The sequence below is a fragment of the Sciurus carolinensis genome, chromosome 14, assembly GCF_902686445.1.
Source record: "Sciurus carolinensis chromosome 14, mSciCar1.2, whole genome shotgun sequence".
In the NCBI taxonomy this organism is placed as follows: Eukaryota; Metazoa; Chordata; class Mammalia; order Rodentia; family Sciuridae; genus Sciurus; species Sciurus carolinensis.
Genome location: NC_062226.1, coordinates 33,318,526 through 33,344,340, shown reverse-complemented (window position 1 = coordinate 33,344,340; position 25,815 = coordinate 33,318,526). Strand labels below are relative to the sequence as shown.

The following is a 25,815-nucleotide window of genomic DNA, read 5'->3' as shown; positions in this document are numbered from 1 at the left end:
CCTTCTGTCATCCCCAAGCTCGGTGGCCCACTGGCCATTTGGCCTCCCAGCTGAGGAGCTGACGGGAAGGCAGGGCTGAAGTCCACTCTGAGCAGAGCACCTTGAGGCTGCAGGAGCCCACCCAGCCCTCGAGAAATACCTGACAAGTGCAGAACTCCCAAGCGCAGGGGGCTCACTGCCCGCTCACCTGCGGAGGAGCTCACTGCCCAGCCAGGCCCGCAGAGTTTGGTGTCAACTTTATTAGGGAAACATCAGGTCTCTCTACATGTCCAGCAGGACCCACTGGTTAGCACGAGGTCATCAACTTGCTGGGAATGAACAAGACGGCCATGCGACGGTGCTTCACTCCACCTTCTGCAGATGTCACCTTCGTCTGGCCTGCAGAATCCTTCTAGGAAGGGTCCTAGGCCCTGCACAGCTCAGGTGCACAGCTCAGGGGGGATGTCTGCAGCTGGCCAGCCCTGGGCTTCAGGTATCTCTAAGGCAGGAGTAAACAAGAGGTTCCCTCGCCGTCTGCTGGATCAGCTCCCATGGCGGGCCCAGCCTTTCTCTTTCTGTCCACCTTGCCAGGAATCCCAGTGACAAGGCACCAGCTGGAGGCAGGGGTCCACTGGACGACTCTCCGCTCCTTGGGGCTCTGATGCCAGCAGAGCCATCTAAGCTGCTGCTACCTCTTGCCAGAGGTTGCTTCTTCTGGTCTCACCCACCCGGCTACAGCGATATAGGGACATGTGGGAGAGAAGGAAGGGGTGGGGGAGGAGAGAGAGGGAGAGATGAACCATGCAGCCATGTTTGGGTTTCCTCACATCTGAACAGTTCCAGGGTGGAAAGGGTTCTCAGCTCATCTGGTTCCCAGTTCCTTGGGACAGCCTAGACCCTGGTAACCAAAATGCAAACAGACTCGAGGAGATGGAGAAAAATACCTGAATACCCAGCAAGAAATGGCCGAGCCAGAGCCAGGGCTAGGTCTGCCCGCGTCAGTTCTTTGCAGGATAATGCTTTGCTTCTACATGAACTAAAGAAAAGGACTGGAAATCAGAAAAACATCTAACTCCCTCACTCCCTGACGATATGATCCACACAAGTCATCAGCGGCGTCGCAGCCCTCCTGGCTCGGGTGCTGTTTCTCCTCCCGCCTGCTGCTGTGCCCAGAACCGCCCTTCAGGACCGGCTCCAGCTCTCCCCGCTGTCTGCCCAGGCCGAGCGTGAGCCGTTAAATGAGGTTTGCCTTTGCCCTGAACTCACACACCGTACCACCAGACTCCTGGCGCTCTAACTGTTCTGCTCATTGCTTGCCTCCTCTAAAGCACCGCAGCTCTGTGAGGGCCGATGAGTCCTTTCAACTATGGGTCCAGAGCAGGAGCCTGGGGCTGGCCCAGGGGAGATGCTCAGTTAACATTCTGTGAGTGAATGAATGACAAGGCCAGCCTTCCTGCAGGACCAGCTGGCCTCCGTGCAATGGTTAGGAGACTTCCTCTGGCCAGCAGGGCCTCAGACACCCGCACCCACCAGTAGGACACTGCATGGGTGCTGGGCAATGATGCCCTCCACTCTGGAATAGACCCTAGAACAGAGAGGCCTCTGAGCAGGGCCCCACTTTCTCAACGGCAGGAGACGCTCTCACCCAGGTGTCCCACGGCCAACAGGCCACATCTGTGGAGAGCTACTGGGGGGAAGAGAGGTGTTCCCAGGGCTTCCCCAGCACTGTCCAAGAGTACCTGGAGAAGAGGGGGAACCCCCTAGGCTACGTGGCCTGTGCGGGGCCCAGTGTGAAGGCAGAGGAGCCCCAGAGCCAAGATCATCTTGCAGCTCGGCCTGACTCAGTCTCTGCCCGACATACTGGGCCACACGCACACCCCTTTATCCTTCCTCATAAAGAACCTACTAACGTCCTGCCTCGCTGACGCTCCAAGGGCACACTTGGGGAATCACTGGTGAAGGCACGGGGCCCAGGAGCTTTACCTGTGGAGGGGAACAGCCTCCTGGAGGCAGGCTGGGGATGGCTGTGGGTGAGGCAGGCCCAGGAAGGGGTCCAGGAATCTCTCACCCACCAGCGCACAAACTGGGAGAAAAAGCCTCGAGTCTAGTGGAGCAGACGGGAGCGGGGCCATTCAGAGCCTCAGCTGCCCCCTGCTCCAGCTGGGCGACCACCCTGCTCTGTCCGGGGTCAGCAGACCACGTCCAGGTTTGCCTCTGTGCAAGGCCACCCGGCACGGCTCCTGTTTCACAGGTGTCCCACCAAACTCACCCGAGTGGACGCTGCACCAGTATGTAGGTTACAGAAAAAACAGTGCAATGGCAAATAGCAGCCGCAAGGCCTGACAGCACGCCACTGCGGTGACCCTGAGGGTGCCAGCCAGTCACCAGCGTGTCAAGGTCTGGGGGACACAGGAGTGAGGGAGAGGACCCTGCTTGGAGGCCCGCCAGGACCCATTTCAACCTGGCCCTGCCCCTTCTGCAGCGGGTAATGAGAGCAGCTTCCTTCCTCCCGCGTCTGCAACCCCATCCCTGTCCCCATGTGCAGGGTGAGGTGGAACAAGGCCACCTCTGGGGTGGCAGTGAGGGCAAACGACAATGCAGAGAAGCGTGAGCACACAATAGGTGACCAGAGAGCAGAGCCCCCTCAAAGGACCCTCCCTCCAGCTGTCTGCGAGGCTGGAATGAGATGTTTCGTCTTGGTTCCCATGGAGAGTGGGCCGAGGCGGGGGAGGACGCCCAGCAGATGGTCAGGCAGAGAGAAACCACGAGGCTCTGGGCAGCGTGGTGACGAATGCCTCTAGAAGACAGCACGGGGGGTGGGGCAGTGATGGCCAGAGGGAGGGCAGGGGACAGATGGCCTGGCACAGCCATGGTAAGGATCAGAACCATGGACCAAGTGCTTCATGCGCTGGGGTCTGAGTTCTGGCTCAGACGCCAAGCGACCTGTCCCTGCCGCACTGGACCAGCGCAGAGCTGGGTCTGACCCCGAGCCCAGGCGCAAGCTCTTTCCCCTCTTCTTGTTGTCCCGGAAGGCTGGGGCCCTACCCGTCAGGATCCGCCAGGGTGGGAAGGCCCTGGCCGCTCTCTGCCCACGTGGTGCCCAGCATGCGATAGAAAGGGACTAGATTTTTACATGCTCACGTGACGTGGCAGAAAATACACGGGCCAACCCACTTTTGGGCAACACAGCATTAACAGGGCGTAGAAGGAATTCCAGACTCTCCCCCTCTGTGCCTAGAAAATCTGAGTCCCAAAGTCCTTCCTCAACGTGACACCTTGGCCTCCTGTCCCCATGTGTAGTGCGACAGCCCTGCGTGACGTGGGTGGGCAGGTGCACCCTGGAGCTTAGTCCTGGCCAAGGCCAGAGGAAGGGATGGCACAGAGCCTCCTCCGCGCTGCAGAAGCTGTGCTGGACGTGCACACCTGAACGTCTGCCGGGGGAGGGGTCGCGCTCCAGACACGAGGGACCCAGCGGCAGCAGGGGTGGCCCCGTGGGTGTGAGGGAAAGGCTTCCCTTAGGAGGACCATGCGGCAGGCAAGGCCCGCCTTCTGCCACAATGCCCACTTCTGAGCCCGGGGCGACTGGGAAGCCAGGGGAGCTCCGATCCCCGGCCTCCTCGGCATCCGGCAGCCAAGGGCGAGGCAGGGAAGCACTGGCTGTGCCGTCCGCCCGTCACCACCGTCCCAGTGCCTCTGCTCTCGGCGATGGCCAGGCACAGAAGAAAGGAGCCGGGTCCCTGAGCCGCCAGGCAAAACTGTGAGCCTACCAGAGGTACCCAACTGGACTATCCCATGGGATCTCTGCACCTGTGTGTGGGGACCTGTCACAGCAAGGAGCATCCCTGACCAGTGCAGCAGGGCCAGGGAGGGGCGTCCCGCAGAGGGAGCAACCGGCCAGGGCTCAGCAGTGACAGGGCAGGGAGTGGACAGGGCATGCAGGCTGCAGGGAGCGGGGCCAGGGCCCAGGTCATGTGCAGGGGTACCGGGGCTCAGGGAGCTGGTGCTGCGGCGGCGGCAAGGAGCGTCACGTACAGGGGCTGCTGCCGGGGGCCCTGGTGTTGCTGGCGCTGCTCTCAAAGGACGAGTGGAAGTTGTGAATGGTTTCCTGTAAGATCTGCCTCTCTCGTCCCTGCGGAGGACATCGAAACAGACACAGGAAGTCTCGTTAAGTCTTTTAACCATGAACTCAGCTGACACAGGGTGGTTAGTGCTCAACTCATACTTGAAGAACCCAAGGGCGTCTTGGAGGAAATAAATCACCTAATTAAAAGAGTACCGAGCTTAATAAAAACAGACTGAGCCAGCACGTCCCCACCTCCAGCTGTCGGTGCTGGAGAGGACCCTGAGGGGCAGGAGTCCCCACCCTGGACGAGGCGGGGCGGGCCAGCTTGTCTGGAGGGGCATCTCCTCGCCCGCCTCATGCTGTCTTTCCAGAGAATTCAACGGAAGCCCTACCACACGGTCTCCCACACCCACACTTTGAGAGGGGAAACGAGGGTGGACGTGGAGGCTTCTCGTTAAGTCCACTGAACTCCTGGACAAAAGGCAGCAAGACCCAGAGATGAAGGGTTCAAATCCCACCTCTCCCATTACTAGCTGGTGACCCTGAGCAGGACACTTCATCTCTCTGGGCCTTGGTTTCCCTGGGACCGTAGCAGTGCCCCAGATGCTTGCTGCAGACATGGGACCTGGGTGGGCTGCAGGAGGCAGACAGGTCCTGCCCTCAGAGGGCAGCAGGGTGCATAAACACAGGTTTCTAAGTCAACACATAAATATGGTTGCAACACAAATTAAATTAACGCAAATTAAAAATGTATAATCTCGGGCAGATTATTCTCTGCTGGGAGTAAGAAGGCAAAAATTTAAAAGTCAACAGAATGAGCCCAGACTTCAAACTTTCTTTTCTTTCACTTGGAATGGGACCGCCATTTGACCCAGCTATCCCACTCCTCAGCATAAATCCAAAGGACTTAAAATCAGCATACTATAGTGACACAGCCACATCACTGTTTATAGCAGCTCAATTCACAATAGTTAAGCTATGGCACCAACTTAAGTGCGCTTCACCTGATGAATGGATAAAGAAAATGTGGTACATATACACAATGGAATATTACTCAGCCTTAAAGAAGAATGAAATTATGGCATTTGCCAGTAAGTGGATGGAACTGGAGACTATCATGCTAAGTGAAATAAGCCAGTCCCCCAAAACCAAAGGCTGGATGTTCTCTCTGATATGCAGATGTTGACTCACAAGAGGCAGGGATGAGAGAGGAGTGGAGGTTCACCAGATTGGACAGGGGGGAATGGGGGAAAGGAGTGGGGATGGGAATGGGAAGACAGTAGAATGCACTGGACATCACTTTCCTATGTTCGTATATGAATAGACGACCAGGGTAACTCCACATCACGTACAACCACAGGAACGGGAAGTTATCTTCCATGTGTGTATGATGTGTCAATATACATTCTACTGTCATGTGTAACTAAAAAGAACAAACAGGAAAAATTACAAAACTAAACAAAAACAAAAACAAAAACAAAAACAAAACTAAAACAAGTCCTTTTCTTTCATTTGATAACCCCCCTCAGCCTGGAAGGGCCCCTCTCCAGACCCCCCACACAGGGACCACTTGTGCTGACCAGGCCTCCCAGGCCCCTAGGAGGGCGGCAAGCTTCACCCTGCGTGCCCATCCTTGCAAATAATCTTCCATAAGCTGGTGAAAGACTGCCAGGATTCCAACCCCACAAATCAAAGGGGTCAGGGCACACCTGGAATCCCGACCCCACTGCGACCCCTGTGCCGCTGAGCTTTCTATCTGAAAGGTGGGGGTAGTACAACCTCCAGGGTGACTATAAAGCCCCTTCCGAGATCACGAACGGGGTGGCCTGTGCGAACTGCAGAGGGCTACGGAGCAGGGCGGAGAAGCGACTTTATTATTCAACCTCGGCCTTCATTGCCTGAGAAATGAGGTCAGGGCGACGCAGGGTTCCGGCGCCCACTGCCTCCTAACCCTAGGAGGGAGCTGGAGATAATTAAAGCCATAATCGCCCCCCGCATGCGCGGCCCACCGAAGATGGTCTCAGCAACTGCCCTTCAAACATCCTGGCGTTTCAAAGGACCTGCCTGCAACTTTTCAAAAGGAAAAGAACGAAGGGCCATTAAATATAGAAAAAAGGATTCAATCAATCTAGTACTTAAAGAAACGCAAATGAAAACGAGGTGCATTTTTTGGCCTGTCAAATTAATAATGATTAAACAACAAACTGATAGTTCTCAACGCTGGCAAGACTGCAGGAGCCGCACCCGGCACAGCCAAGCCGGCAGCGCATGGGGCTCTTTCTGGAAAATTCAGGGAGGAGGGATACACCTCGGGCTCTGGACTCAGTGATTTGCTTTGACATCTATTCCCGGGAGAGCATTAGAAAGTCTTATACACAGACTTGTCATCTGCAGCACTACTGCTACAAATTTTGGGTATTTACATATCTAGTAAGTAGGCATTTTTGAAACAATCCATTTTAGTGCACTTAGGCAAATATATTAAAAAGACATTAGTGACATGGCTAGTTGCATAGATTTCATGTTAAAGAAAGAAGGGTGTAAAATTGAAGATCCAAATTTATTTCAGTCACATTAAAATAAAAAGGCATGTGGCACAAAACCCCTCAGTGATCTGCAGCTTGGGGCCTCCACCTGTGTGCCCTCTGGCCCTCTTGCTCTCTGTTCCAAGTGCTCTGAGTTCCTGGAATTCGCCACTCTCTTACCACAGGGCCTTTGCACAGGTGCTCCCCCCAGCCTGGTCTGCTCTGCCCTTGGACCCCTTACCTGCTCTAGCTCCTCCTTAGGTCTCAGCCCCTGCTCTCCTCAGAACGTCTTCCCAGTCTCTGCCTTTCCAGTCCCCACGCTGAGTCAAGAGCTCCCACGGCAATGAGCGCTCTCCTTTGTGTGCCTGTGGGTAGCTACAGGGAGGTGTGTGCAATCTGGTTCCAATCCTGGCTCTGTGTGATCTCGGGCAAATTCCTCAATCTCTCTGTGCTGTGGTTTCCTCATCTGTAAACTGGAACCAGCCTCAGCAGCTTCTGGAGGCCTCAAGCGAGCGAGTATGTACCGTGCTTCCAGCACAGCACTGAGCGGCTCAGGCCTCTGACCTGGCAGGGCTCTTTCCCCAAAAAATCAATGCTCAAAACTCCAGTGACAGTCGAGCTGGCCCCTGCTGTGAGCCATCCTGGGCTTCAGGTCGCTGGCTGATGCCCTTCCTTGCAGCAGAGAGCCGCCCGCCTCCAGCAACCTCCACTTCCGGCGACCACTCCAGGAGTGGAGCAGAAACCGAGTGGGATGGAGTCAGGTCACTGCCCACCTCTGAGCCGTGGCCTCCCTACCTGTCCAGGCCCAGGTCAGGACTGTTCAGAGACATTTACAGAAGACAAAGAACACACTACAAAAAAGGAAAAACCCCTCCAGATGCCGGAGTGATCCCAGCAGCTCGGGAGGCTGAGGCAGGAGGATCTCAAGTTCAAAGCCAGCCTAACAACTCAGTGAGACCCCGTGTCTAAATAAAATATTTTAAAAAAAGGGCTACGGATGTGGCTCAGTGGTTAAGCCCCCCTGGGTTCAATCTCCAGTAGCAAAAAGAAAAAGGAAAACCCCCAACCAAGCAAATGCCTGAGTAAGGTCACTAGGTCACTCTGAAGGGTCACCCTGTCACCTGTAGACAGGACACAATAACAACAGTCGCAATCACCGCAACGTGGGCAGGACTAGGTGGGGAGCAGCAGAAGCCAGAAGGCCGGAGCAGCTCTGCCTCCACTGCTCACCGCCACACGGGCTGGGTGGTGTCCTGCCTTGCCCCAGAGGGCTCTTGACCAGGGACCCATGGTGAGTGCGGCTGGCGGCCTCGCGGGCTGCGGCAGGGGCTGGCTAAGGAAGCCTGTGCGGAGTGGTCTGTGAATGACGAAGGACTACGGGGGACACCTGTTTGCTGCCGGGCTGTGCGTCCCTCCCAGGTTCCTGGGCGGCCCCGCCCTCCGACGTGACCTCCCACTGTGGAACCCGGGGGCGGGGGCAGGCTCAACCGGGAGAAAAGGGGGAAAAGGGAGGAGGCAGAGAGGTCCACAGCGGTGGCACTGATGGCGGCGAGGCCCCAGCCCCGGGGCTGCTGTCCGGAGGGCGGGCAGCTGGCGGGCCAGGCGTGGGGAAGCCACGTGAGCAGCGCACTGCTGCCCGCTAAGCAGCGACACCCGTCAGGGAAGAGGCGCCGGCCGGGGCGCTAGGAGACCAGCAGCACCCGCGGCAGGAGTCTGCACAGGGAGCGGGCTCTGCCTCTCTGGTTTTGTGCTTTGGGCCTTGTTTTAAGTGTGCCTTTGAGTCAGGGCGACGGGAAGCATTTTGGTTTTAGGCTTTAAAGCTGATGAAACAAATTCAATGCGGATGCCAATGTCAACAACAATGATTGACAGCTCTGTGTGCCAGGCGTCCTGCTGGACACTGTGGTTATTGCCACAGCCCCATCACAGGGGGCCCTGTGGACCCCTTTGGGTAGGGACCCTGAGGCTCAGAGCAGGTGTGCCTGGCCCGGATTCTGAGCCAGCTCAGCCTGGCTCTGGGGACCACCGTGTGAACCAAGGGCTCTGCCTCCGCTGCTCCCAAGGGCCACCTGCTCCTGGGGGTGGAATTACCCAAGGGACTATTTTAGCTGAACCTGAGGAGCAACACCCCATGGGTAGAAAAGGGAGGAGGCCACCCTGGGAGGTTCGGTGGTGTGCAAGCGGGCCAGCCTCCATCAGATACACCAGAGGAGCCAAAACGGACCAACAAGAAGGTCTCAGGACCCTCCTAAAGCTCCCAGCTGCCTGAGGCGAGGAGAGAAAGACTGAGAGCAATACCTTGCCTGCATTCAGCTCAGAGATGGCTGCCAAAATCTGCTGCCGGGATCCATCTGTCTTGATGCCGAGCTCCTGCAGGTCGCCGTCGGTGAGCGTTAGGAACGCTTCCATGTCCACCTGGGAAAAGATGGGGCTGCTACCATCTGCTGGGGGCCGCACTCTCCCCCAACTCCCACCGAAACATCACCCTTAGGAGCCGTCCGGGCTTATTAGGAGGGAATCGACTGTGACTTCCGGCCTCCAATTCTGGATGTGGCATTGAAAACATTAAAAGCCAACCCCCTTCAGCTCTTGTCTTGTCCAAACACACATTTGGGGAAAACCGAGGGCAGCCTCTGAGGCAGGGACCTGGGCAGCCCGCAAGGTCTGTCCGCTCCAAGTCCTGCTGTTAGAAGGGGAATTCCGACATGGCCGCGCTTTTGGCAACACCGGAGGCTGCCAGGAGAACGTGGGTGTTACAGCGTGAGGCACTCACTCACTTCCCCGTCAGAGGACAAGGGAGGCGCAGACCATGGAAAGAGAGTGAGAAAACAAGCAGCAGAAATAAAGGAAAGAAGGGTGGTGGAACCAAGGCAGAGACGCCAGCAGAAGGGCGTCTCAGAACTGGACGCTTCCTGGTTTCTAGGGAAAATCCAACAGCTCTGTCAGCCCGCCTGGAAAAAAGGCTAATGGGCCTCTGTGCCTCCAAGGCAGGGTGCAGGGAAGGTTGGAAGTGGTTCAGGCGAAGCAAGCACACCCAGCACCCTGCAAGTGGGACAATGGCAGGCCTCAGTTACAGGGGGACAGAGAACAGGCCTCCACATCCAGGCAAAACCAATCCTACATGCCTTGTCTTGCGCACAGGATGTGGATGTGACGGCTGAAGCTCTCAGAGTCACTTTGGGCTGTGGGGTTGAGGGCCATATACCTCAGCGTGTGGAGCAGAGAGCTAGAAGCCTAGAAGACTCTGGTCCAAACTTTTTGTAGCAGAAATAACCTTTTATTTTGTTAAGATGGCATTATTTTGTTTTTTTAAATACCTACCAAATTCATCAAATTCACCCTAATACAGGTAGAAAAATGAACACTGCTGTCTTCAGTTTCATTCTGATGAGAATATGTATTATATACTTCCTTTTCTAAACTCTCACTGATGATTATATGTATGTAACAATAAGGAAAAATTATTACCAGCACTAGGAACCCGGGAAAAGTGCTGTCCCTGATAGTTCCAGGAGGGTCTGCAAGGGACCAAGAATCCCTGTAGCTGTGGGGCCTGGGTTGGAGGTGAGGGCGAGGCACACCGAGCAGGACAAAGTCCAGACCTGCCCACGCCTCCCGGGGAATACTGGGCCGTGGTCATAGCGAGGCGAATTCCCCCCGGCGCTAACCAGCTTGTCAACTGCCCAGAGAGAAGCTACGTCTGAGGAGAAGCCAGCTGAGCTTGGCTCCTGAGAAGGGCAGGCCCATCTCAGCTAACCTCGCACTGGCCCAGTGGGCACAGGAATCTTCCAGCCCCCCTGTGGCAAGACCCCAGGCCCAGCTCAGCCCCACGTCGGAGGCAGTGAGATGGCAGATCAGAACAGCAGCCGAGCTTGGTCTGCCTGCCCTCCTCCCTCAACCATGAGAGCTTCCTGTCTCAGTGGGGACACAGCTCCGTGCCCTGCACTGGACACCACAGCAGCCCCAGCATGAGTGACAGGTGACCCCCCAAACATGCCAGTCTGAGAAATGGGGATGAAGCCAAGAAATCACAACAAGCATCGCCTCACGAAGCTGAGATGGAGACACCTCCAGAGACAGCAGTGTGCTCTGTACACGCCAAGAGGACACGGGACACTTCAAGCAAAAGCAGGCAGCCACCAGGAAAGACTTCTTGGAAATAAGACAGATCACTGCTGAAGTTGCAAACGCCAAGGAGGCAGGGATGGCAGACACGGGATGCAGCCAGGCAGCACGCTGAGGAAGGGCACCGAGCACCACGTGCCTGTGAACCAAAATCCAAAGGCCTCGACTGCATCTGGACCTTGCTGGGGACGATGAGTGGCTCTCAGGATTGGTGCTGTAAGGACGATGGTTTCCATGTGCTGCCCTGGGCACCAGAACTTTCTAAGCCGGGACTACAACCCGTGGCTGGTGAACCCGCCTAAGAGTCTTATTTGGTTAAAACAGTAAAAGTTTCAACAGTTTGTTAAACTATAATTCGCCCATCATATAACTCACTTAAAGTATATCATTTAGTGACCTTCAGCATGTCCACAGTCACATGGCTAGGGACATGGTCAGCTGTAGAACATTTTGTCACTCTGAACCCCAAGCAGCTGCTGCCCTTCCCCTTCCCCTGCCCCTGGCAACCCCTGCTCTGCTCTGCAGGGCTGCCTGGTCTGAACACTGCGTAACAGGACCACACCAAACGTGGCCTCTGGTGACTGGTCTTGGGTTCTTTTGGTACCAGGGATTGAACCCAGGGGTGTTCAACCACTGAGCCACAACCCCAGTCCTTTTTTATATATATATTTTTAGAGACAGGGTCTCACTGAGTTGCTTAGGGTCTTGCTAAGTTGCTGAGGCTGTCTTTGAACTCATGATCCTCCTGCCTCAGCCTCCCCAGCTGCTGGATTACAGGTGTGCGCCACCGCCCTAGCAGTGACTGGTCTCTTTCACTGAGTGTAGTGCTTTCCACTCCCCGTGCTGTGGCCTGTATCTGGTATGGTTGTCAAAACGCCACTAGAGCGGTGCCACCTTTTCCTTATCCGTCCTCAGGTGACGGGAAACTGGAGTTGCCTCCACATTCTGGCCATTGTAAGGCTGCCACAAACATCTGGGGACAGGTTTTCCTGAGGACCTCTGCCTTCGTTTCCCTGGGGGGGATGCCCAGGAGTAGCTCTGTCAGGTCATCTGGTAACTCTGTGCTTAGCGTTCTGAGGCCCTGCCAGACAGCAGAGCGGTCATGTTTTTAAATGTGATTTTCATGCTTCTAAGCAAATATGAACTCTGAGATTACCGCGGGCCCCATTTCCAGACGCTGCAGGCAGATTCCTCAGGATTTGCTTGTGGCCCACTTTAAACCCGTGAGCCTGCCAGTCAGTCCTGTGCAACAAAAACTATCTCCCAGGACAGTTACCTCTAGAGGGAGCAGCACTCAGAATTTCAAAATTCGACTGCAGTGTAGCAAGCCAAGGGCCCCAGGATCTCACCGAGGGGGTGACTGGACTAACAGGCTGTCGCGGTGGAAAGGATCGACCCAGGCTGGAGTGACAACTAGACACTGAGACGGAGATTTTTTTTTTTTCCTATGCTAAGATTTAAATCGACATCTGAAAGGTATACTCTTACCTCCTGTTCTTCAAAAATAGGCTGGTATTTCTCAAGTGATAATTTCTTAAGGATTCCAGTAAGTTCATCTTCAAGCAGGCAAGATATGAAAAAAAAAAAACAAACAAAAACAATGCACTTTAGAATTTCATAAAATGCATGGGGAGTGGTCTGTAAACTGCAGATCAGTGTCATCTCACTTCAAATCAAAGTCTACCCCCGAAAGCCAACAGGAAACTCCAACACAGATCTAAGCTGTATCCTGCATGGGAGGCTGGCGGGGGGTCCTGAGCCACTGGCCGGCCACAGGGCCTCCACCAGGGACAGGTCCTCAGCGATGGGCTGAAAAGACCACAGCTGCAGCCCTCAGGCCGCAGAGCGCTGGCAGTTGGGACTAAGCCCCGCCTCCTCGTGTGCAAGAACGACAGCCAATGACAACACCACGGCGAACCCAAGAGAGCAGCCAGCAAGCCGCAGACCAAAGTCAGGGTTGGCTCATGTGTGCGGAGGTCTGAAGGGCACAGCAGAGTGGACACAGCAAGACAGAGGGACAGACCAGGGAATGTGCTTGGTATCAGAACAGGCAGAATAAAGGAGGAGATCAGTCCAGTGCTGGGGGGTTAAAGAAACATGCGATGGGGAGTCCCCAGACCAGGCACCTGGGCACTGGACCAGGACAGACAACATGCAGGCTGATGGCCAGAGGGAGAGAGGAAGGAGAGTGGGGTGGGGTGGAGGACAGGAACAGGAGGGTGCTGTTCTGTGGGGGTGGCTGGGGAAGATCTCCCTGATCAGGAGACATTTGAGCAGCAGGGGCACACTATGCAGGTCCCTGGGGGAGATCACTAGGCAGGCTCCAGGCCGAGGAAATGACATGTGCAAAGGTCCTGAGGCAGTAGGTGAGTTTGAAGAAGAGACCCATGTTGGTCCTGGAAGGATGGAGGTCCCCACAGCGCATGGCTCAGTGTGGCTGGGAAGAAAGGTCTCAGTCTCGGGATGGTGCTTGCCATCAGGCACTCAGTACATGGACAGTCCATCTGCTCTCAACCCTCCCCATCACGACATCTACTGCTGTCCCCATTCATAGAAGAGGAGGAGAGGCCCAGAGAGGCTGGGAACCAGATCTTGGGTGAGGTCGAACTGCTGGTCCCCAGTAGAGCAGGGATCAGCCCTGTGGTCTGGCTTCCAGAAGGTGCCAAGCACCTGCTGCGCCACTTCTCTCCTGTGATGTGTGCTATGGTGAAGGGTAGGGACGGGGGATGTGGGGACAGAGAGGACAGCGACCCAGCCCAGGGGACTGGAGGAAGCTTCCCTGAAGGAGGCTTCTGAGAAACCACCTCAATCCACTGTAATTCATGACACCAGCTCTTTGCTCCGCTGCCCCTCCACAGTGGTGGCCTGGTAAACGGCTCTCGAGTGGCCTATGTTCGTCACAGAGTTTACTGACATCAAGGATGTACAGCACAGTTCACAAATAAAAATGTACGATACTCCTTACTGCAAATTCCACATAGCCAACTGCTCCTCACCAAATGCTTTCAACCCGTTTTTGCTCTGGTATCCACAGCCAAGGAGAGTCGTTCCAATGTGAATGCTGGTTGATAGTTTTGTTTACGTGAACAAGATGAAATGCAACAACAAAGACATATGTTTGAACTTCATGTGAGCAAGCTGGCTGAATCAGATAATGGTTTTCAAATGCTGGAAGAACACATCCTGGATGTTTTCAGGCTGTTCATGATACGATGGCTTCAGGCGGGACACAATTTTAAGTTGAACCTTCATGACTGACATCTCCCATCACGGTCTGAGTTATATTGGGACAAACTATGACACCATAGTCAAACCCTGATGGGTGGTCTCTGCCGATTTCTGTGGTGTAAATACTCCCACTGCTGCTGGTTTTGACTGTCAAGGTTCCGTCCCTGTGAGTGGAGATGGGACGGGGGAGAGAGGTGACCGTGAGCACACGCTTGGTGTGCCCGACGTGCAGACATGGGGCCACAAAAACCCCCAGACCACAGGTGAAGGCCAAGTGCGCTGAGGTTTTACATTCGTGCTGTTTTAAACACAATACATGTTTCCATTTGATGGGCCTTGATCCTGAAGTCGTGTGGCTTAGCTCCCACGGTAGCTGTGCTCCACAGCCGGCTCCCATGTCTCCGTACACCTAACGGCTGGCTCTGGCGCACGCTGCCCGTCTCCTCTGAGGCCCTCGGAGGACCACTCTTCCTGGAGCCGGCAGATACCACTGCACTGGATCGAGAACAAAGGTCCGGCCCCGTCTCACGTTGCAACCTGGCGTTACCAGGCTGGCCAAGTCTGCCTCCCTGCGGGTTATCCTGCCACCCGGCACAAGGGACAGCACCCACGGACAGCCTGAGGAGCCCGCCTGGAGCAGAGGCAGGCCGAGGAGGAGATGGCATCACAGGCCCTGGGACTTCCAGGAGGAAAATCCAGAGAGGGGGCACAGGTGGCAAGACGGGGCAGGGTGAAGTCCTGCGTGGGGTCTTCGCTCAGGGTCACTCGTTTCCCAGAGGAATATCATAAAGAACAGCTGTTTGGGACGGACTGCAGCCCTGTCCTGTGACAGTCCACAGGTCTCACTGCCTCAGGACCCGAGGACTCCAGGAGGAAAAAGGAGGCTTTCTAAGCCACAGAAACGAACCCAGGAAGGACCCGCTACTGGCTGTCTTCTTTTTCATCTCTGAAGCTCCCTGCAAACCTTCCTTTATAATGAATGAGAGGGGCAGGTGGGTACAGGTGGTGCAAACAGGCTGCTCGGCTCTTGGAAGAAGATGCAGGAGAACTCGCTAACCGCGCCTCCGGGGGTTCAGTGTGCTGAAGACCTCGAGGGACGTCAGCTCCACGCCGGGCACGCGGTGGGGGAGGGGATGGCTGGCAGATCTCTGAAGCCTTTATCACTGATTGCACTGGACATCACAAAACAGAGGCCCCAGAAAAAGAGAGTGCCAGCCACAGCGGCGGTGGGTGTTCCCCCTGCCCTGCAGCTGGCTCTAGCTCATCGCCTGCACTGCAGAAGCCCTGGGCACCTGCCTCCCCGGCAGCCGCAAGGAACTGCTGAGCTGCCAGCCACGCGCCTGGGCAGCTGCAGACTCACCAGCACCTTCCTCCCCTGTGACCTGTCCTCCTGCCTGTGCACCTGCCTGGCCTCTCTCACGGGGACCCTCACGTCTGCCCCACCCCACCCCATCTTCCTTCTCCCAGACCCCGGATACCGTGGCGGGGCATCTTCCACAGGCAGGTACCATGAGTCCCTGGCTGCAGTGGACACCTGGGGCGCTTGCTCGCCTGGACCTGTTCCCTCCTGGAACAGCACTTCCACTTTCCTCTGAGGAGCCGCTCTCTGCCTCTTCTAATCCACACCGTCAGCAGGGGAGACCCCAATCCTGACTCTAAAGGCAGATGCCAGACCTGAGCCCACCAATCCACACATCCCACCCACTGGACACAGAGACAGTCAAGGATGGCCAAGGGTGAGCAGAAGACCTCCCCGCCGCAGGGTCTTGCTGGGACCTACTGAGAAAATAGCTCTTTTCTGCCGGGGTTGCAAAATTAGTAGGAAAATAAAGTATGTGTGAATCTGCTTGCCAAAGCACCTGGATCCAGACATGCCTGAAGCACACCCTAAGCACTTTTCCCCCTTAAGCCACTGAGATCCCCTCACTTTGTAAATAAAATAATCCTGATTCGTAGCAAGTTCAGGGAAAGTAAATAACTTTGCGTTGCAGAAGTCCGTCTGCGGGTGTGAGTGCATATAAACAAAACTCACCTATATTCAAAAACCACGTGAGAGCGCTTACCACACCTTTAGCGCAGTGAAGACAAGAATACCAGATGGACTCTGGGAAGGGGCGAGACATGTTTGTTTAGAAAAACAAAACAGAAAACAAACCTGACCCGGAATATAATACAGCAACTGAGGGCACTGGGTGGCTCTCTGATGCCAGGTCACCGAGGAGCAGGATGGCTGAGGTCTGGGGCTGGGGACTCACCCTCGTCGGTGATGGTGCCGCTGCTGGAGCCCCCGCTGCTCTTGGACTGCCGGTGGGAGGAGGAGGAGGACACGGAGGACTCCGCGGCGTGCCCCTTGGGCGACGGGGAGGGCGTCAGGGTGGGGGAGGTGCTCTTGGAGGTCGTGGAGGTTCCAGACGCCGGCCTTTTGCTGGTGTCCAATTTCTGCCGAGGAGAACAAATCCGTAAGCCATCGCCTGGAGGGTAGAAAGGATGAGAGCAGACAGCCACAACGGGAGCAGGGTGGCATCTGACGCGGGGACGTCTGGCCAGGACTACGGCACCTACTTCACGTGCACAGTGGGAGCAGCGAGGAAGCATCCAGCTGGGAGCAGGGACGTGTGGCATGCCGAGAGGCACCACAGGGCCAGGAGGCCGGCAGGAGTCCTGTCCCCGCAGCTACCAGGGCTGCCGCCCTGGCGAGTCCCCTTTCCTCCCTGGGCCCCAGCTGCCCGGCTCTAACACGGAAGCGTGGCCGAGACACACCAAGGCCTTCTGTGCTCCACCACTGACCACCATCTCACCAAACGACACGCAGCACTTTCCCCTCCCCTCTCCATTTTTGATTATTTAGATTTAAAAAGTGAGAGAAAGAGGGAGAGTGAGAGAGGACTTTTTCCATAAAAATAATTCTAGATGTACAGAAAATCTGCAGATAGAAGGGTTCCCATACTCCTCTCCAGCAGTCCCTGATGTAACACCTCACATCTCTCCCTCCCTCCCTTTCCTTTTTTTTTTTTTTTTTGAACATTTCCCTGCTTTCTGATACCACAAAATGCCTCAGGCTCATCTTGCATTTCCACTGAGGCGGTACTGAAATGAGCCACTGCCAATGCGCCCCGGTCCCTTTTGTTGGAGAATGGTATTTAGAAACCAAAGTCTGGGCACCAGGTTGCTCACTGCTCCTGGGATGTCATGGCTCAATGCACATGAACCCAGGTAACCAGCGTTTTCTTCTATGGGCCGTGCTTCCTGTGCTATCCTCTTGGACAAATCCATGATATACAGATATGATTCTGTGGTTTCTCCTGGAAGCTTTACTGTTTTTCATTTTAAACTTTGTCTATGATGTATCCCAAGTTCCTTTCAATATTAGCTGTGACATGTGAGCAGAGGTTCATTTTCTTGCCTATGGACATCTGATTATTCCAGCACTTTTGGCTGAAAAGACTTTACTGATTAGTCTTTGCCTTTTTTTTTTTTAAAGTCAGTTAATGCGTCTTGTGCAGGTCTATTTCTGGGACTCTTGTCCTGCCCCACCGATCTGTGTGTCTGACCTTTCGCTAATACCACAGTGGAGCTCTAGGGGCAGTCTTGACGTTAGTGTGACACATTCGCTTTTATCTTTTTCAAAATCCTTTTGGCTCTTATAAGTACTTTTTGCATCTCAATATAAATTTCACAATTATTTCTAGATCCCTACAAAGCATAATTTTGATTGGGATTGCACTGAATATGCAGATCACTCTGCAGAGAATTTACATCTTAACTACATACACTTCATTGACTTATCCATGTTTCAGAGTTTTCAACCTATAGATTTTGCATGTTTTATGAAGTTCAAACCTACATATTTCACTTCCCTATTACTTTATATTATTTCGTTTTTGCATATGCACTTAAAATGTGAATGATATTTTTAAAAATTTCAAATTAAAAAATTCTATTTGACCACTGATAGCAGAAAGCAGTAGAACTGACTTTTCTTTGCTGACCCTGTGGAACTCACTTATTGGTCCTAGGAATTTTGGTGTACAGTTTTTGATGTTTTCTATAGAAAAAGACTCATGTCCTCTAAGAATGGAGACGGCTTCATTTCTTCCTTTCCAATCTGCAGGCCTTTGATTTCTTCTTCTTGCCTAGCTGTGCTAGCTGCAGTTTCTGGTACAGAAGTGAGACTGCTGGGGGTGAGACGTGATGTCTGGGTCCCCGTCCTAGGGACACTTGGTCTTTCACCAGCGAGTGTGATATCAGTGAGAGGTATTTTACATTATTCAGGAAGTTCCCTTCCTTTCCTAGTCTATTAACAGTCTTGATCACAAATGGACTTTGAATTTTGTTAAGTGCTTTTTGGGCATTTTATTCTTCAGTCTGTGAACCTGGTGAATCACGCAGATTGATTTTCTACTGCTGATCCAGATTTGCTTTCCTGAGATGAATGCCACTTAGCCAGCACGCATCGCCCTTTTATTTATCACTGGGTTCCACTTACTAACATTGTGGGGAGAGTTTTACACTTATGTTCATGAGGGTCTGTCACTTTCTGTTTGTCATAAAAATGTATCTTTCTTCCCCAGGAGTAAGCATGACATTCCATCACGATACTGGGATCATTCTCCAGAAGAAATAGCAATCCAAAATGTGTACACAACTTACATGCAGCAAAAACTGATAGGAATGAAAGGAGAAATAAAACCCATCCACAGTAAGAGATTTAAATGTTCCCTCTTAGTAATTGATACGAGTAGATGTAAAATCAGTAGGGACATAGAACACCAGCCAAGTGGACCTGACAGGTGTAGGGTCTCCACTGCCCAGCTACTGCAACAGGACACGCCTTCTTCTCAAGTGCATTCGGCAAACTCAGTTGCTCTCTAGGGAGTAAACCAGACCTCAACAAACCCAAGGAATAGAAATAGAACTAGAATGGAATTAAATTAGAAATCACTAGCAGGATGACCTCTAGAAAACCCCCAAAGGACAGCAAAAGGAACAACACACTTCTAAATACTGGGCCAAAGAGAAAATTTCAAGGGTGGTGAAACAAAAAAAAAACTTTGCATGGAATTAAAATACAGACAAGTATCAAAATGTGTAGGGCACAGGAAAAGCAGTACTGTAGAGGCAACTTCATAGCACTGAATGTTTGCATTAGAAGAGATGAAGACCTCTGCAGAGTAATCCAAGCTTCTGCCATAAGAACCTAGAGAAAGAAGACAAGACACAAAGCAAGCAGGCAGAGGAAAATTGCAGAGCTAACAGCAGAAATCAGTGACAATGAAACAGAAAAATAAAATCACTGAAAGCTGCTGATCCTCTGAAAACATCAATCGCATCAGTAAATTTTTAGCCTGACTGATGAAACAAAAAAAAAGGAAGTCACAGATTCCCAACATCAGGAATGAAAAAGGAGAGCTTGCTACTGACCCCACACATCAGAAGGACGAAGGGGGCACTACTGACATATCCGCGTCACAAACGCCACAGTCTCGATGGGAGGCATGATCCGTCGAAAGACACACAGCACAGAACTCACTCAAGAACCACATCATCTAATTAGCCCTGTCTCTGAACTTATTTTGTAAGTTAAATTCCAAAAGAGAAAATGGCAGACCCTGCTGGTTCCACTGGCCAATCTCACCAAACATTTAAGGAAAAAGAAATACCAATTCTACATAATCTCTTCCGGAAAAACGAGAGAGGAGATAATCCTCCCCAACTCATTCTGTGAGATGGCGTGACTGTTTTTTCTTTCCTGACAACCTAAAGGTGCCATGACGGTGTGTGCAATTTCTTTTTCCTCTGGCTACCTTTAAGATATTCTCTTTGTCTTGTTTTCAGCAGCTTAAACATAACATAGCTAGGTGTGTTGTTCTCTTTGGCATTTTTCCTATTTAGGATTCTCTGAACTTTCTGGATCTGTGGATTTCTATCTGTCATTAATTTGGCGAAATTGTCAATCATATGTATTTAAATATTCCCTCTGCCCCACCATTCTCTCAACTTTTGGGGACCCTGAGTTTTTGTTAGAACTTCCTTCTCTATTTCAGTTAGGATTTTTGTTTACATTTGATCTTGAGACAACATCTCCTTAAGTTGCTCAGGGTCTCACTAAGTTGTGGAGGCTGGTCTTGAACTTGTGATCCTCCTGAGTCACTGGGATTACAGATGTGCACCACTGTGCCCAACCAGTTAGGGTGCTTGCTGTTGACCCATCTAAAAGTTCACTGATTCTTTCCTTGGTTGTGACACCTTTGATGAGTCTGTCAAAAATATCTCTGTTTCTCATCTCTGCAACCATGTCTTTTAGCATTTCCACTGGATTTCTATCTCTCTGCTAAAGGAGTTACTCACACGACTTTGTCCTTATTTTCCATTAGGGCCCTTCAGGTGTTAGTCACAGTTATTTAAAACTCCCTGTCTAAATCCAACACCTGTGTTATACCTAAGTCTTGTTCTCACGACTGCTTTGTTTTTGGGAGTGTGGTTGTTTTATTTATCTTGTGCTAAAAATTGGACATCGTGAATAGCACAGTAGAGACCAAAGAGAAATAGGTTTTATGTCTGGAAGCAAGTGCAACTTTTTCTACTACTAAGCATTTAATGCTCTATCTAGCTAACTACATCCCAGGGTAGAAAAAGAAGTCCCTCCCTTAGGTTCTGAAAGATTTTTTTTTAACGAGCTGCTTATACCATTAACATACTCCTTCGTCTACTTCTTTCTACCAAGACATTCCGAAGCAGAGCTCCTGATTAAGCAGGAGATAACCAGTATATCCCTACAAGACATATCTTATCCCAGCCCAAAGCAAAGAGACACCATACCCTGGGGCATGTGGGCAGCATGACTGGGGAAGGACGGGTGAAGATGCGATCCCTCCTGCCTGAACTGCCCTCTGCCGGTCTGCTGTGGCAGACTGAGTGTCCCGGGGATCACCTCCACCCCTCCAGGGCAGCGTCCTGCTCGGCAGCTCTGGTGTGGCACACTGATGCACTCGAACGCCCTGCCTGCTTTTCAACCCTGCCTTGGGCACTGCCAGGAGAACATGTCCAAGCTTGCTGTGGACACGCATGGCTCAGCTGTCCTGGCCAGTCCAGCTGATGGACAGGTGAGTGATACCCCAGACCAGAACTGCCCAGCTAAGTCCAGACTAAACCGCTGATCCACAGGTTCAGAAGCTCAACTGTGCCTTCTGCTTGGAACCCTTGAGCTCTAGGGCGGGAAGAGAAGGTGAGGCTACTCGTGGGCCCTGGGGCCTGGCAGGGCACTGGCTCTGCCCTGTCTGCGCATCCAAAGGCTGAGCCATGCTGAAGTTGTCAGAAGCCAGCCCTGTGCACGTTCCGCCACGGCAGCACCGCACTTGTCTTAAGCCAGGTCCAGGCAGCTCCTGTTCGGAATCCTCATTTCTAGCCGTCCTCAGGGGCCTTTGAAAAGCACTTCATGTCTCCACTCTGCGGCTGCCCACTCTGGGTCCTTCCACGCAGGGCCGTGGTTTTTGAGAGCCCTGGGTGCAGCTGGCTCAATACTTTAGTAGGGAACGAATTCCCCAGACTAAACCCTGAGTGTTTCAGGTGAGCTGGGGTGGACCCAGAAATCGGAATTTTTAAATAGCTCCCAAGGCTAAAGCACATTACCATGCTAAGAGTATCAGGTGATGATGGAAATGGATGGTTTCCCAGTGTTTCCTGAATGTGTCTTTTGAAAGACTCCATTTCCTTTCATCTGAATATACGTGCATATATATTATATATGACAGGCACATCCAGGCGAGATAACAGTATGATTTATAACAGACACCCGCCTATTTCCCACACCAGTTAAAGGAAGCTAACTATATCTAATACATCTAATAAGACCATCAAATAACAGAAAATTTTAGACAACAGAGAAGAAGAATATGATTTCAAAAGCCCCAGACTATCAGACTTACTTGAGTAGCTGTGGGCTTCCTAGCAGCAAAAACAAAAAGAGAAATAAAATTATATCAATTCTTACTGATAACAGAAAGAATATCGAAACATCAGTAGAGATTTCACCCCCCAAAGTTGAATTCTAAAAGGAACTTAATTATATAGGTCCTTCCCACAAACACTTTTGAACATAATGGAAATTAAGTTCATGTAGAGGGGAGGAAAAACTTTCTGGAGCTAAACTCTAAAAGGAACCTAATTTCAGAGATCCCACTGCATAACGGACTTTGAATAACAAAGAGAGTTGTGCAAGCAACAGTGGTTGGGAAGAAAAGTTTCACATATCCCTATATCCATAGGGAATGGGGGTGTAGCTTGGTGGTATAGAGCTGGCCTAGCATGTGTGAGGGCTTGGGTTCAACCCCTAGTACTGCAAAACCAAATCAAACTAGAGACTGAAGACTCCCACCAGCAAGGCATTTATAAATATCCACTGCAAACTCCATAGACACTAAGTATGGTGACTGCTCTTGGGTTGCATTAATAGAGGAATGGTACCAGAAGCAGGGAGGTGAGGCTCCACCATCCCGCCCACCTTCCTTCAGCTACTCCCTATGCCACTCCCTGGCCTCGGGAGCACCATGAAAGCTGTCCTGTACCCTACAGGCTCACCAGCACCCTGGCCCGCCTGCCCGCCCTGCATCTGGCTCCTCGTTCATCCTTCCAAGCCCCCTTGGAAGTCCCCGATGACCTCCCTTCTGCACGACAGCCCTGGGAGCATGGAGGTGTGGCTGCTGGGTCCCTGGTGACACGGTGAGAGCGGCCACCGTGTGCTCCCTGGCGCGTGGGCCAAGTCAGGGCAGATCTGTGAGCCCAAGAGGAGCAGTCCCCAAGAATGAGCACCTTGCTGCTGGGAACGGTGGTGCCCGCAGGGGAGACGGGACGCTCGGACGGGCTGGACCCGGGCGCTGGCCCCACGGGGCTGGACCGCTGGCTGGGCTTCTGCTCTGATAATCCGGCTGCTTTCTTCCTCTGGGCAGCGATCTGGGACAAGACGCTGTCTATGCTGCCACCTGAGGAGACGGAAAGAGGAATGACAGCCACGGCCTGCGTGCTCCCGGCCCCCACAGGGCTCTTCCACAGAACTGGACGGTGGCCGTGGGGCAGTGGCCACCAGGCTGCGAAGGCCCTGTGGTGGAGGTGGGGAAAGGGGCCGGGCGGGCACCATGCACCCTGGCTTTGCTTTTCCCTGCGTCTCACAGGCCTCAGAGTGGTCGTGGCCGGGATCCATCCCCAGTGGCCACTGTCCCTCTTCCTGTTTCAACAGATCTACCCAAACTCCCGAGCCATGAAAGACAGGGAGAGAGTGGGAGCACCAGGGCCCAGCATTCCAGGGGGACGCGAGGTGCTGCTGTTGGCGGGGCACCTGCCTGTGGCCGGCAGCGGTGCAGACTCAGGCCCAGGGAGGCCTCCCGAGGCACGGCCGTCAGGAGCCTCAGAAGCAGGCGACCTGCCCCCAGCCACCCTGGGGAGGGCACCTGCGCCTGGGAAATCACTGCAGGAACGGGCGGAGCTGAGGCCTGGAGGTGGCGAGGGCACCTGGTCTGCTAGAGCCAGACCCAAGAATGCCTCAGAGCTCAGCCAGCGGGGGCCGCCACAGACCCCCCCACAGCAGCGGGTCAGTCACTAAAGCTGCCGCAGACACACGTGCACAGACTGCAGGCAGCGCAGAGTCCACAGCGTGTGGAAAAAGGAAAAGGCAGTTCCGGGCAGTGCCCAGCTCAGGAAGGCCCGGGGCTACGAGAGCAGGCTCCGAGGTGAGACCACCTGGGTCCTGGCTCTGCCACTGGAGAGCTGTGTGACGCCAGGCAAGGGACCCCTCTGTCCTGAGACCCAGGGGCTCTGCTAAGATACATACCGGGTCTTAATGCTGACCCCGGTGGGTGAGGCGTACCTGTTTGGTCTTCTGGCAATCTGTCCTGACAGCTTTTTCTACCATAAGCACGTATTTCTTACGCAACGGCATAAACGGGGGTGTCCCTCTTGCAAAGCTGGCTTTGGTTCATCCTGAGCATCTTTGGGGAGGACTAGGAAGGATGCTGCAGGTTCAAATGAGCTGCAGGGCACTCGAGTTTAAGACTTAATGCCACCAACTTGCAAATTGCAAATCTTTTGCCCACTCTGAGCTTCAGTTTCCTCATCTGTTCAATGAAGGGACAGAATGGAAGCTCTTCCTTATGGCTTAGATCTGGAATGTGCCCCACAGGCTCACATGTTGAAGGCGGGGTGCCCAGTGCAGCAGTGCTCAGAGGTGGGGAACCACTGATCAGGAGGGCCCTGACGTCATCCATGGATGATTCCATGAAGGAGTCATAATTTGAAAGGACCACTGGAAACTCTCGGAGGCTGGGCCTTGGAGGAGGTCACTGGGGCGGTGCTCTGGACGGGTATATCCTGCCTGTCCACTTCCTGCCTCCCTTTGCCTCCTGCTGCCATGCGCTGAGCCGCCTTCTTCCACCACACTCTTCCGCCATGACGTTGGGGCCCCGCCCAGCATGGCCTGAAACCTCTGAAACTCAGAGCCAAAGCAAACCTTTCCTCCTTTAGGTCGCTCTCCTCAGGTATTTTGTCAGGCTTGTTATGCCTTAGCCTTCAGGGATTTTTAACTCCATGAAAACTCCCAGCGCTTCTCCTAATTTCTTATGTGATTTTACATAAGAAAAAGCGTTATGGACTTAGTTTTCCCCACTCCCTCCACCCCCACCCTAAGAACCTGCAGAGAAGAAACTGCCTCGTTAATCCTGCAGAGCTCCCTGGCGCCTCAGGAGAAGGTCACGCGTGCAGGGGAGGACGGCCGGCTCAGCCCCCAGCCCCGGGGTCGCCCCTCCCCGGCGGCGGGCTGCCCACCTGAGCGGCTGTGGAGCTCCCCGCCGTGCCTGTTCGCGCCCCCGACCCCGCTGGAGCCGCCTGAGGAATGGGGCGAGTGGTTGAAGTTTCCAGAACTGGCAGGAGAGGCTGGGCTTCTGGAGAGACTGGGAAACTTAACGGGCCTGACGGGAGTCTGCAAGAGCAAGGCGGTGTGGTGGTTAGGGCGGGTGGCACCTTCCGCAGACGCACGGACGCTGGCCCTGCCAGGTGTGGCCCTGCCGACCCATGAGCTCACTCCCATCTGCTGAGAGCTCATCGGCTCAGGCTGGGCCCCCGTGACATTGTCCCCTTTGGTCTCACTCGATCCCAGGGCCCTTTGAGAAGAAAACCTGGCCGTGTCATTCACTGAAAACCCCAGAAGCCCCGGTCACTTCCAGGATGAAGCCCCTCAGCCCGGCACCGCCCAGTGACCTCCCTGAACCCCAGCCTGCCTCTCCCCAGGCGTCCCTGCCGATCCCTGGCTGAACGTCTTCCCCTCCCAGCCTGCTCCACATCCCGCCCTCATGGGGCTTCTCCTGCTCCCTGGGTCCCCAGGGCCAGCACAGGCCACGCTCCAACCTGACCTGATCGGCTGCACCCTCTCCACTCCCTCGGAACTCCTTGGCTTCCTGGCTGGTCCCTTTGGCCTCAGGGCCTCTGCCCACGCACCTTGGCCCTGGACCACTGGCCCTTGCCCCGCTCTTCACGGTGGCCCCAGCCCAGGTCCCTGAGGCCCTCCCTGCCGAAGGGTCCGGGCGGGGCCCTGCATGGCCCTCCTCTCTGCTAGCCCGCCACCGGTCACGTCACAACCTGAGGGAGCACACATTGACTGTGGTCGCCGTGTGCTGGGTCCCCAGGAACCTGCCAGTTCCCCAGTGTCTTTGTTCCCTGCTGTCCGCCCATCCTGGCTGTGGCCTGGGTGCCCTGGAGGCACTCGGTAGCAATGACTAAAGATCACCGTCACCGTGAGCCAGGTGGTGGCCCCAGGAGAGCTGTCTGCGTTCCAGTCCTGGGACCTGTGAGGCTGACAGGCAGGTGGCTGACCCCTCCTCGTGCCTAAGAGGATGCGGAGAGGAGCTGGTG

At 53.9% G+C, this 25,815-nt stretch overlaps 1 protein-coding gene across 2 annotated transcripts in view; it reads right to left on the bottom strand.

The window, feature by feature from the left end:
* Positions 1-422: 422 nt before the first annotated feature.
* Anks6 (ankyrin repeat and sterile alpha motif domain containing 6) overlaps positions 423-25,815 on the bottom strand; it is a 46,796-nt gene continuing 21,403 nt past the window's right edge. For both annotated transcript variants that reach the window (XM_047525865.1, XM_047525866.1), the window contains 7 exons: positions 24,733-24,886; positions 22,729-22,898; positions 16,176-16,359; positions 12,181-12,248; positions 8,866-8,982; positions 4,012-4,108; positions 423-711 (listed from right to left, as the gene is read on the bottom strand). In XM_047525865.1, the coding sequence (XP_047381821.1) occupies positions 668-711; positions 4,012-4,108; positions 8,866-8,982; positions 12,181-12,248; positions 16,176-16,359; positions 22,729-22,898; positions 24,733-24,886 (834 nt within the window). In that variant the 3' untranslated portion in view covers positions 423-667. The remainder of the gene's footprint in view (positions 712-4,011; positions 4,109-8,865; positions 8,983-12,180; positions 12,249-16,175; positions 16,360-22,728; positions 22,899-24,732; positions 24,887-25,815) is intronic.